Source organism: Mobula birostris, chromosome 5, assembly GCF_030028105.1.
Source record: "Mobula birostris isolate sMobBir1 chromosome 5, sMobBir1.hap1, whole genome shotgun sequence".
NCBI lineage: Eukaryota > Metazoa > Chordata > Chondrichthyes > Myliobatiformes > Myliobatidae > Mobula > Mobula birostris.
Genome location: NC_092374.1, coordinates 61,493,774 through 61,507,365, shown reverse-complemented (window position 1 = coordinate 61,507,365; position 13,592 = coordinate 61,493,774). Strand labels below are relative to the sequence as shown.

General features: G+C 40.1%; 1 protein-coding gene across 6 annotated transcripts in view; it reads right to left on the bottom strand.

Moving 5' to 3' along the window:
- Window positions 1-13,592, bottom strand: part of elp1 (elongator acetyltransferase complex subunit 1) — a 97,240-nt gene that overhangs the window by 21,374 nt on the left and 62,274 nt on the right. For all 6 annotated transcript variants that reach the window (XM_072258123.1, XM_072258122.1, XM_072258127.1 and 3 more), the window contains 6 exons: window positions 12,801-12,880; window positions 11,346-11,477; window positions 10,367-10,452; window positions 9,362-9,510; window positions 8,578-8,701; window positions 1,213-1,310 (listed from right to left, as the gene is read on the bottom strand). In XM_072258123.1, coding sequence (XP_072114224.1) covers window positions 1,213-1,310; window positions 8,578-8,701; window positions 9,362-9,510; window positions 10,367-10,452; window positions 11,346-11,477; window positions 12,801-12,880 — 669 coding nt within the window. The remainder of the gene's footprint in view (window positions 1-1,212; window positions 1,311-8,577; window positions 8,702-9,361; window positions 9,511-10,366; window positions 10,453-11,345; window positions 11,478-12,800; window positions 12,881-13,592) is intronic.

Here is a 13,592-nt window from a genome sequence, read left to right as displayed (position 1 = left end):
TGCATTTACAGCTCTTCAGTTTGAATTTTCCCATTTGCGGGACTCATTCCTTCTGCATCAATCTGTTCAACAGTTTCAACCTGTTTTAATCTCCAGCTCTTATTCCTAAAAGAATAAAAGGCCTCGTTCAATCCAAACTGAGAGATAAAACATACTTTGATATTTCTCGGACTGATTTTGAAAGGCATGTTGTGAAAAATCATAATCTATTCTCTATGCTTAATTGGTATTTATTCTTACATTTGTTATCTGCACTCTCACCACTATCTGTAAAACAAACCTTTAGACATAATTAACATAAATTTTAAAAATGCTTTTTATGATAGAGCCACCGCTCCTATGCCATCTATAAATTCGCTGATGATACATCTGCTGCTGGTAGGATATCAGATGGTAACAAAGAGGCATGCAGGAGAGAGATAGATCAGCTGGTTGAGAGGTGTGTAACAACAACTTTGCACTGATGTCAGTAAGACCAAGGAATTAATTGTGGACTTCAGGAAGGAGGAGTCAGGAGAACACACACACCCACACCAGTCCTCATTGAGAGATCAGGACCGGCAAGTCAACATCTCTGAGGGTCTGTCCTGGGCCCAACGTATTGATGAAATTATGAAGAATACATGCCAACAGCTATATTTCTTTAGGAGATTGAGGAGATTTGGTGCGATACCAAAGACTCCAACAAATTTCTACAGCTGTAACAGGAGAGTACTGCAACTGGTTGAATCGCTGTCTGATATGGAGGTGCCAAAGCACACGATTGAAAATACTGCAGAGGGCTGTAAACTCAGCCAGCTCCATCATGGGCACTAGCCTCCCCATCAAGGGCATCTTCAAAAGGCAATGCCTCAAGAAGGTGGCATCCATCATGAAGGACCCTTGCCACCCAGGACATAGACTCTTCATATTACTACCATTAAGGAAGTGGTACGGGAACTTGGACACACTTAATGTTTTAGGTAAAGTATCTTCCCCTCCACTGTCAAATTTCTAAACAGTTCATGAACCCATAAATACTGTCTCACTCTTCTGCACTATTTATTTAAAAATATTTCTTATTGTAACTTATAGTAATTTTTGGCTATTACATTGCACTGCTGCCACAAAACAACAAATTTCATAACATATGTCAGTGATAATAAACCAGATTCTAATTCTGAATTCTGATTTGGTTGATTAGTGCAAATAGGCACCAGCTTGAATATATACCTTGTATTCTTGGCTGTTTGCCGGGAATAATTTTAAGGCATCACTGTACATCTTTTGGTCCTTTACCAAGTTTAGAAGCTCAGTGAAATGCTGACGACCTGAAAGAAACTGACATCAGACTGATGGAGCAATACAGTGCTACACCCACATCACATCAAAGCATACTTCGAGAATTAAAATGTTGTTACGTTACTGATGGTATTCCTTCCATATGTAATAATTCAAAGGCATGAGAGGTGTTCCCATGAGGGATGACAGATAAACAAATGCACCTATCTTGCCAAATCCAACAGCACACGAGTTCTACCAACTTTAGCCCCCACTCATTCAAAGTATTTAAACATACTTTTATCTAGAATTTCCAAATAAATGCACAGTATAGCAACTGTAATTGTTCCATCATAATTTTACATTAAATGTATGTTACGGTACTAGGTTTTACTCATTGCTTCCACTTTCAGTCCTGTTAACGTCCAGTCCAACGGGAACCAGTAACCAAAGACATTTCCCCTCTAACTGCTATAATAACCCAGATCCAAATATTAAAATGGAGGGTGATAAACATGCAAATTTCAAGTCTGATTTCAGTATTCCAGATACTAAAAAACTGTTGGTACTTGATTCAAATGAAAATAATCTCATATTACTCCCATCTCCATCAAACTGACCATTACACATAATAAAAATCATCCCCTTTTTACATCCTCAAAAGCAAATATCTTTCATCTTCATATTGTTTGAATAAAACAGATATTTTTCTAACCACACAGACAATGTCCCTGCTGGTAAACAACAGCTCTCCAGCCTAATCCCACCTTTCAGCAAAACAGTAGGTCCACAACCCTGCAGGTCACTGTTCTTTTAGTACACATTTAAGTATAGCTTAAATGTGCTCAGGGTTTCTACCTGTACAACATTTTCAAGGAGTGAGCTCCACAACTGGGGTGAAAAAAGTGTTCCATATCTTTTTACTAAATTTCTATGTTGCTTGATTTTTTTCCTCTTTTAAACCACTCTGCTATGGAAAATGTGTCTTTTCTATTTACTTTACCTAGGCTCTTACTTTTAAGTGAATAGTAGAATTGAGATAATGTAGATGAGAATGTGGGGAGAATAAATGTGGAATTGATGTAAGATTAGTGTAAATGATTAATTTGAACACAGTAAGCTAAAGGGCCTGTTTCCACGCTGTTCTCGCTGTGACTATTTATGCACTTCAGTCTCCACCCTGCCTCCTCTGTTCCAAAAAAAAACCAGCCAATCCAACTCTTCCTTGTAGCTACAATTTACTAATTAATCTACAATTACATCTTTTAAATAACATGGTGACCAACCTGTACACGTATTCAGTTTGTACACAATATTAGCTTAACTTCTGTTGTTACATCTCAACTAATACAGGAGAGTATTTAGTAGGCCTTTTCAACAGCATTATTAATAACATGGTTTAAAAGCCCACTGAATACTAATTCGCACTATTCCATTTTGGAGTCCCTCTAATAGGTTTCTGTTCCCGTTAGAGCACAACAAATCTAAACATTCCACGTGATTGCCAGAAAACCAAAATACCCTATCCACCCCTTCAACTTGTCTGCAGCCATTGTTATGACACCACCTACACCATTAACTTCATCATCTAGACCAGTGGTCCCCAACCACCGGGCCACAAAGCATGTGCTACCGGGCCGCGAGGAAATATGATTTGGTGATATGAGTCAGCTGCACCTTTCCTCATTTCCTGTCATGCCCCCTGTTGAACTTGAACGTACGCGAGGTCATTAGTTGGTCATTAACTTACAACTACTCGATGAGTAAAAAACAAACGTCGCTTGAGAGTTTCTTTGGAAGAGGTGGTGGGGGACATAAAAAGCCTAAGGATGATGATAATGCAGAGACAGCTGAGGCCGAAACTGCAAAAAAAAAGCAAGCTTCCTTCAACAGAAAATACGACGAGTTGTACATAAAATATGGCTTTATTGTGACCAGTGACTCACACATTCCAAGCCCCCTGTGTGTGTTATGTGGAGACAAGCTGTCTAATGAGGCAATGAAGCCCTCAAAACTGCTTCGGCACCTTGAGTCCAAGCACTGAAGTCAGGTGGCTATCAAGGGGGAGAGCCCTGGCCAGGGTTTTTGAGTTAAGAGAGCTGCTTACAGAGATTTCTTTCAGGAAAAAAGTCACCACTGGCAGCACACTTCAGTGACAGGGAGTGGATAGCAAAATCTGTGTGACATCTCCAACCTGCTCAATGAACTCAATTAGTCACTTCAGGGGAGAATGACAACCGTCTTCAAGTTGGCAGATAAAGTGTCTGCTTTCAAATCCAAACTGGAACTGTGGGGACGGCAAGTGGACAGGGGCATATTTGACATGTTCCCAACATTAGCTGGGATTTTGGGAGAGACTGAGGCTGCACCGTCCTTCTCACAGCTGGTGCGCGATCACCTACTTTCGCTGTCCGACAGAATTTGAGCGTTACTTCCCAACCACAAATGACTCAAGACGTGCAAAGGAATGGGTCCGTGACCCATTTGTGAATGTCCCCGGTGAATCATCCATGTCAGCGCGGGAAGAAGATCAACTCCTCGAGCTTGCAAATGACGGTGGGCTGAAAAGTATGTTTGACATAATATCTCTGCTGGCATTCTGGATCAAAGTCAAGGCTGAATATCCTGAGATAGCCACGAAAGCACTGAAAACATTGCTTCCATTTCCAACATCTTATCTCTGCGAAGCAGGGTTTCTGCAATGAACGCAATGAAAACTAAATTGCGGAATAGATTGGACATAAGGAACCCCCTTCGAGTATCGCTGTCTCCCATCACCCCTCGATGGGACCATCTTGTTGCAGGGAAACAAGCCCAGGGCTCCCACTGATTCACCGATATTGGTGCGTTGTAATGATTTTATATGTTCATACGAGGAAAATATGCGGTGTGTTCAATATCCAAACGTTACTTAAAATGATATGATGCTATTGACTTATAGGTGACTTATAATTGACTTATCGCTATATTCATGCGAGAAAAATATGCGCTGTGTGTTTAATATTAAATTTGTTAGATAAACCCTTTTAGAAACAAAACTGAGTGTATTAGCCACTCATAAGTGACTTATAGTCGACTTATCACCTATATTCCGGTCGTGATTAACACCCCCACCCCTGCCGGCCGGTCTGCAAGAATATTGTCAATATTAAACCCGTCCATGGTGCAAAAAGGTTTGGGAACCCCTGATCTAGACCCTTCCATTCCCATCTACTCAACACTAACAGTCAGGGATCTATCCTATTACAATTTTTGGAGGAAATTACAAGTTGGCTAGACAAGGGAGATGCAGTGGATGTTGTATATTTGGATTTTCAGAAGGCCTTTGACAAGGTGCCGCACATGAGGCTGCTAAACAAGATAAGAGCCCATGGAATTACGGGAAAGTTACATGCGTGGATAGAGCGTTGGCTGATTGGCAGGAAACAGAGAGTGGGAATAAAGGGATCCTATTCCAGTTGGCTGCCAGTTACCAGTGGTGTTCCACAGGGATCCGTGTTGGGGCTGCTTCTTTTTACATTGTACATCAACGATTTGGATTATGGAATAGATGGCTTTGTGGCTAAGTTTGCTGACGATACGAAGATAGGTGGAAGGGCCGGTAGTGCTGAGGAAACGGAGAGTCTGCAGAGAGACTTGGATAGATTGGAAGAATGGGCAAAGTAGTGGCAAATGAAATACAATGTTGGAAAGTGTATGGTTATGCGCTTTGGCAGAAGAAATAAACGGGCAGACTATTATTTGAATGGGGAGAGAATTCAAAGTTCTAAGATACAACGGGACTTGGGAGTCCTCGTACAGGATACCCGTAAGGTTAACCTCCAGGTTGAGTCGGTGGTGAAGAAGGCGAATGCAATGTTGGCATTCGTCCCTAGAGGAATAGAGTATAGGAGCAGGGATGTGATGTTGAGGCTCTATAAGGCGCTGGTGAGACCTCACTTGGAGTACTGTGGGCAGTTTTGGTCTCCTTATTTAAGAAAGGATGTGCTGACGTTGGACAGGGTACAGAGAAGATTCACTAGAATGATTCCGGGAATGAGAGGGTTAAAATATGAGGAACATTTGTCCGCTCTTGGACTGTATTCCTTGGAGTTTAGAAGAATGAGGGGAGACCTCATAGAAACATTTCGAATGTTGAAAGGCATGGACAACGTGGATGTGGCAAAGTTGTTTCTCATGATGGGGGAGTCTAGTAGGAGAGGGCATGACTTAAGGATTGAAGGGCGCCCATTCAGAACAGAAATGCAAAGAAATTTTTTTAGTCAGACGGTGGTGAATCTATGGAATTTGTTGCCACAGGCAGCAGTGGAGGCCAAGTCATTGGGTGTATTTAATGCAGAGATTGATAGGTATCTGAGTAGCCAAGGCATCAAAGGTTATGGTGAGAAGGCGGGGGAATGGGACTAAATGGGAGAATGGATCAGCTCATGATAAAATGGTGGAGCAGACTCGATGGGCCGAATGGCTGACTTCTGCTCCTTTGTCTTATGGTCTTCTTTCCCTTCTATTTAGCATTTATATTCTCTTCCTCAGGGACAGCACATAGAAATGCCAGGTTTTCCATGAGCCCTGGCAAAACCTGATTCTATCCCACTTTCATCTCTGCTGGTGGCCCACCATCTCTAATTTCCTGAACTACAGTATGGCAAGAGCAGAAACTTTTTTCAGCATATATTGAGAAGATAAAATGTATCTTCAGGGTCACTGCACAAACTTTCTTCTCTAGCTGTTAAAACATCCTTCTCACTAGGCACTGCCTGATGCTCAACCAGGCCGTTTCTAAACATGGTATCCTGGGTGAAATTCAGTAGTGTCTGATCCCATATTTTCCCAACCAAAAGAACACTAATTTCCAGCTTGGTAGTGTTGCCCACTGCCGCCCCCCCCCCCCCCCGCCCCCATGCCCTCACTTCATCTCTAGTTGCCTCTACACTTGACCATGTCTTTGCTCAGTTGGCCAGCCTCCCCAACCTCCATAAACCTGAGTTTATCCAAAACTTTTTAGGCTGCATCGTAATGGACACTAATTCTACAAACAATACCCCTGAGCTCACTGACCTACATACAGCATTGTTTGCCAATTCTAAAATTCTTATCATTTCAAAGTTTAAGGTTCAAAGAAAATGTATTATCAATATACATATGTCATCCTAGATTCATTGATTATATTGTGTTTCTTGGGTTTACTGTGTAGGCTGGCAAGAAAACTAAAGACTGCAACCAGCAGGACAGACAAACAACCAATGTGCAAAGGACAATAAACTTCAAATACAAAAGAGAAAAAAAACAATAAATATTGAGGACATGAGATAAAGATTCCTTGAAAGTGAGTCCATAGGTTGTGGGAAGAATTCAGTGATGGGTTGAGTAAAGTTAGCTCCTCTGGTTTAAGAGCCTGATGGTTAAGGAGAAATTGTTCCTGAACCTGATGGTGTGGGTACTGAGGCTTCTGTATTTTCTTCCAAAGTCAGAATAATTTCTCCATATCTGTGACCACCTGGCTCAAAAACCTGCCAAGGCCTGTGCTGTTCCCTGAGACTTCTTGCTCATCTCAAACTTAAATCACTCCATCACTTAAAACCTCCTCAACCATGAAGGACTGGAGCTAGAGATCTCCCCCCCAATGTCTCAGTCAATTTATGACTTATGATGCTCATTAAAACTATGGCTTTCATGACACGCATTAGGCTACGTCCACACTATGCCAGATAATTCTGAAAACGCCGGTTTTGAGTAAAAACGACAGACGTCCACACTAAGCGTTTTTCAAAATATCTCTGTCCACAATAGATGGATATTTGGGCGAATCTCCTCCTACTGGGCATGCGCAGGACACACAGAAAACAAGCGAAGAGGAAACAGTATACTTGGTGCATGTTTGTCCAGTTACAGACTAGAAAAACTTCAAAGGAATTGCTCTTGGCTCTCGCGCAGGAGGACTTAAAACTAAAAAAAAACAAATACTGGAGCGTATGAAGGCAACCGACAGGGAGTTCACGGACAGTATGACCCAGCTGATGACGAACATTGAAAAACTGACTAACTCTGTTGCATTAATAAAGCACCTTGTTAAATGTATAAAATGTCTGCATCAGTGTTATCTTGTATTTCCATACAATGTTACATTAGGCTGTTACACATCTATTGTCAGAGAAGTACCTGCATAAGTAGGTGAACCACCTTCATACAAGCAAGGACAGAAAACAGGGCAAAGTGAGTATACTTATTTATTCAGTAAGCTATGGGTCAAAGTATTTGGTGAGTACATTTCTAACCCTTCTGGCTTCAGTCTCGTTGCCGTCGGTTCTGAAATTGTTAGGTGGTTGCATTCAAGAAAACAACGAACATCTGTTCCGGCACGTCATGACAGTGTTTTTAAATAGTCAAAAAAGCTCACTTTACAATTTAACTCTCACACTGTTCACACCGACTGCGCGTTATAACAGCCGTACAGCAGTGCTTGCGCAGTACCAAGCAGAAGCAGAAAAAGCATTGTTGTCCTGGTGTTGTCATGACAGCGTTTTTAAATCTCTCTGTTTACCCCATACACACTACAACGGATATTAGGCGTTTTCAGATTTATTCACTCTGGAGACTGTTTCTGAAAATCTCCGTTTTCGGGGGATGAAAACGCCATTTCAGTGTGGACAGAAGGTCAAAACGAAGAGAAGAAGCTTCGTTTTCAAAATTATCCGGCATAGTGTGGACGTATCCTTACTCTGACCTTATCCTAATATCTCCTTGCATGACTTGGAATGAAAATGCGGAACTTTTTGGGACATTCCACTCATTAAAGGGGGACATTAAATGCAAATTACCACGACTGAACAATAAAGAATGTAAGTCAGTGCCAGTTACCAAGATAACTGCACACAACACAATACATTAACTGGCCTGACAGTGATTCACAATACTGCAAACATGCAACCTTGTACCTTATTGAAATTAAGAAAATAGTTACAATATTTTGGTGAACAAAAAGCAAGCTATGAGTTGTTAAGAATGATTTTGTCTAGAGATGCAACATGTCAGAACTGGAGGAGTGCTGAGATCACATTTCCAAAGGAGGAACTATGAGTCCCTAAAAAAAGTTTTTAAAAATTCCCATGGAACAGAAAACCTGGAGGTTTTGCAAATCAATCATCTCTTCCACCTGCATTACATACATAAGCATGGACGCAAGCACAAATAATACACATTGATAAATTCCTTGCACACAAGCCTGTATAACATACACCTTTTGTCCTTTGGATGTATAACTTCTGGAATGAATGGCCTTCCCCTCAAATCTCAAAGCACTTCTGGAACCAAACTTACCACATTTACTTAGGTGCTTGACAGCTTTTTTGTAACGCTTCAAACATTTATCAATGGTATATCGCTGGTAATTAGCCTCCATTTTCTTTAATTTGTTCAAAAATGGTAGATATTCCTTTGGATCCTAAAGCAATAAAGTAACAAGTGCACAATGATGAACATGTAAAATCAATTGCAAAATCTAATCCAATCTGATGCTAATGTAACATTTTTTAAAAAATCAGCCATCTTCTAGCCCACTTTCTCCTAGTCACCTCATTTCTTTATTTCTCCTCTTACCCTTTCCCCAAGTTGCCACATTCCTTTATCCATCCAACCACTCTCTTCTCCTGAGCCACCAGGCTCACTTATCCAATAATAATAATGCTGAAGTTGCTACTGCCCAGTCTTCAGCAAAGTCAGGAAAATAAAAGAGCCATTCCTTTAGTGGTACTCTCTCTGTTTCAAGTTGAGGAATCAGCTGACATCAACGATTCTCCACTTTGAGGAAGCAGAGAAATAACCATGTCCGCAAAATTCCACTAAAGAACTGGGTCTTTATCAAAAACCATCCAACTACTTGACTCCAGTGAATCTTTTTATGGATTTCAACCATTCTTCCCACTTCACAATAAAATCTCCAATCTACAGATTTTCCAATTTTAGCTTTATTTAAAAATATTATTTCATTCAGTTTTGCTTTACTTTCTGTTTCATTGACTATGGTTGTACTTTGCTCTACAGCAACTGGCAAAGCTTACTTAAAAAATTAAATTCTGCACAAAAATGGGAGAAAATTGCAAACCTTTTGTGATTTTTCTGCTACCATCATCACCAGTTCGAAGTCATATGTACCCAGTGCATGGTCATATAGTTCATTAACATCTACTAGGAAGAGGAGATATTTCAGGGCTTCCTCAGTACTGACTGCCTCAGGGTCACTTGGAGGATTCACTGCAATTTATAAAAATTAAAAACAATGCTTACAGCAAGAACAAAAGAGTGTCTTCATTTTAACAGTGAGTTCTCTTAATAGTAATAGCATGAGAGAACGTCCCCCTCAACGAAGAGAAAGTGGAATGCTTGTGATGTTATCGTAGCATCAACTTGGCTACCAATATAATATGGAATTAACAAACTAACGGGACTGCAGGGAAAACATTTTAACCCAAAGAATAGTCATTATGTGAAACTCTGTAACACTGTTCAGCTGATTAACCTGGACTAATATTTAGGGGGAAGTTGGATTCGTACAAGGGTTGAAGGACGACACATTTAAATGGAATAGTCAGCTCTAAACATCTGTTTTTATTGTGGAAATTAAGAATAACAAGTGTTAATATTATTTTGTTAGCAAATCAGAGACACTTTCCGCTAGGGTAACTCCCAGTTTTGGCTTATTATTTGGGAAGAACAAGTGTATATGTTATCAGCACAGGTTTGGAGGTTACAGTGTGTTTTCTGAATGAGGGAGAGTGCAATTGATTGATAATCTGGTTTAGCTCACTGACTGACAGTATGCCCTTAACTAATTATGCAACTATCTTTCATTAATTACATTTCTCTGCATATATTATCCAGATTTTACTCTAAGAATTTTTTTGCTGCAGCTCGGCTCATATTATATTCTTTCACACTTCAAGGGCATGTTCTTTACAAAGTAAAAAGAGTTGAGAAGAAAGAGAAAAGGAAGCAAGTCGGTTAGCCTCTTGAGCCTATTCCTATGTGAATAAACAATGGTCCTTCTGTTGTGATTGACATCTTCCAACACAGTGAGATTATCAATTTCAGTGAAGGACATATATATTACCCCTGAGCTCATGGACTTTCTGGAGAGCAGTTTCCAGTTCTGGAGCACTCTTTCGTACATGGCAGGTCAGTATAGGCAAACAGTACCTGTACAAAATAATAGAAAGTGAAAGTAAATTTAGATAGGAATTCTTTTTGAAGAAGAGGTGACTCTGAAGTATGTAAGAACATGGAAATGTGGATAACCTGTGGAAATTAAAATGTATCAGCTAATGGCTTTTATCATTCCAATGTCTGCTGCAGCTCAACAGACAAATTTGAAAGACAAACAGATGCTAAAATCTAATATAAAAACAGAAAACGGTGTAAATACTTAGCAGGTCAGACAGCATCAAAACCGGCTGTGTTAATGGAGGGTCCATGAAATATTAGCTGTTTCTCTTTTTGAGAGTGCTGCCTGACCTGCTGAATATTCCAATGGCTCACAGGTGGAAGTTTCCACTCAGGAGTAAGGTCATAGATTTATGAGACAAACACACACACAATTTAGACTGTTGCTTCATCACTTTGTTAAAGAATCACCGCTGAGTCTTCTAGAAAGCAGTGAGTATTCAGTAAATCAAGATTCACTCCCTAAATAACCCAGTTCTTATCCTGTGCATGCTACCCACTTCAGAAGTGGACATGATAGCAGCAAAGTTCTTCAATGTGTCTAGGCCAAATCTAATCCCTCAATCAAAATAGTAAGAAAAAAGAAATTGGTTGGACTTTGTTGTACATAAATTTAATGCTACATTACCATGGCGCAAGTACTTCAGGAATTTCATTTATCCTAAGTGCTTTACTTATTTATTGAGATACAGTGTGGAATAAGCCCTTCTAGCCCTTCCAGCCACACCACCCAGCAATCTCCCAATTTAATCCTAGACTAATCGTGGGACAATTTACAATGACCAATTAACCTATCAACCAGTAAACCTTTCGACAGTGGGAGGAGCACGTCCAGCGATTTGAAAAGATGCCACAAAATGCTTGCTCACTTGTGAGGGTTTATTCTCTCCATTGCAGTTCGCAATGCATCACAGATTGTGTCCACTTTACTCCCACTCTCAGGTGCAGAAGTAGATGAGTTTGAGACATATGGGTACATCGTTTTTGTGACATCTTCCTCTCTGGAAAAGAGCACGTACATCAATAAACCATCATCAGATTTAAAGATAACCTGAGTTTGATTTAGATGTTGAAAAAAAGTTAATAAGATATTAGTTGACACTTAAACAATTTATAGTCAGGAACAAATAAAATCGTTCAGAAAGAGATCTACTTGAAGTATGTCCTCTTGTGATATCAGGGAATGCTTGACATCTCAGGACAGAATTTGTCCTAGGGAAAATGTGTTTTGGCTGGGGAGAGCATTCAGGGTTGGAATATATGGGGATAAGATCAGGGAGATAGCGAGTCATAGCATCAGAGCACTACAGCTCAGACACAGCCCATCTAGTCCATGCCGAACTATTATTCTTTCTAGCCTCATTGACCTGCACCTGTACTATAAGCTCTCCATACCCCTCCCATCCATGTAGTGAACCAAGTTTCTCTTAAGTGCTGAAATCAAACCTGCAGCTACCTACTGGCAGCCATTCCACACTCTCAGTATCATCTGAGTGAAGATCCCCTCATGTTCCGCTTAAACATTTCACCTTGCACCCTTAACCCATGACCTCTAACTCTAGTCTCACCGAACCACAGTGGAAAAAGCCTGCTTGCATTTACCTTGTCTATATCACTTATAGTTTTATATACCTCTAACAAATCTCAACTCATTCTCCTATGCTCCAAAGAATAAAGTCCTAACCCACTCAACCTTGCCCTATAACTTAGGTCCTCAAGTCACAGCAACATCCTTAGAAATTTCTGAGGAAAGAGGAGACATTAAAGGTGTGGAGAGAAGCAGGGCTGGAGTACAGTACAAGCAATGGCCAACAAAAGCCCACATTGTCAGACCGGTTTTACAAATACCCTTGATTAAGCTCTGCTACTTTTGACAAGCACATGTTTCAAGTCTGAAATTTAGGAGAGTAATGCTTCTGACAACATTATTTGATGGCAGAGGCATTGTACATTATACCTAAGCATAAAATCTGTGTTGATATTCCTCGAACTGTGAGAGGTGGGAAGAAGTCTCAGTAAGCCTGTTCAGCAGCAAAGTGGAAGTGGTGAAGGCAATCGTAGTTAAATAAGGCAATGAACTATCTATTATAGTTTTTCAAAGGAGGGCACAGTTTTCTCCAGTGTTCTAGGCCAATGCTTTTTCTGTAAAATCACTAACAAAATTAATTTGATCCATCACATTTCAGAATCTTTTGTGTTTATCACATTTCTTTTTGTATGGATATTACATTGCCTACATGAATGTGTTTCAGATACACTGAAAGTTGTCAAATTTCAATACCAAGGAAGATTCTTTATTTGTTTTTACCACGAAGACCACTTACTTCAGTTCAGTCAGAAACAAGTTGATGTAACTTATGGAAGTGATCTGTTGCAAGAAGTTCTCCATATTTTCTAAAAAGACCTGAAATAAATAGATTTATTTGTAAAATTATACTTGAGCAACAAATAGATGAAATCCTAATCTAACTCTCAAACAATGTACACCATTTACAACATTTCATCTTTAGCTTTATGTAAATCAGTTCTAGGTCAGACATTTAAACCAGACCCCGGATCAATTGAATTTTTCTCAACAATGAACTGACATACAGTCATCTGGACTCTATTTTCACATTCTGAAGATGGTTTATTGCGGCTGACAACACCAGGTCTTCAACCAATCATTGATCAACTGCGACAGTTATGTGGATAACATCGTCATCTTCATATTTATCTAAATGTTGGAAATGCTTGAAATACCAAATTTAAAGATGTTTAGAGTTCTTAAGTTTGGTAATATCTGTAGAGAGAGAACACTGAAGGTACGAATTACGGAACATGGGATAGCATCAGGGTGATATTTGAGGAAGTAAGACATCTTGCCAAGTTGTTAGATGGAGGGGAGCAGGACTGGAGTACAGTGTGATTAATGGCCAATAAAGGTCAGAGATAGGTGTTTTTTTGACACAGTGTGGGGTATGTGTGTGGAGCACACTGCTGGGGTGGTGGCAGAAGTAGATACACTAGGGACATTTAAGAGACTCTTACAAAGGCACATAGATGAAAGAAAAATGGAGGGCTATGTGGGAGGGAAGGGTTAATCTTGGAGTAGGTTGAAAGGGGCCTATACTGTG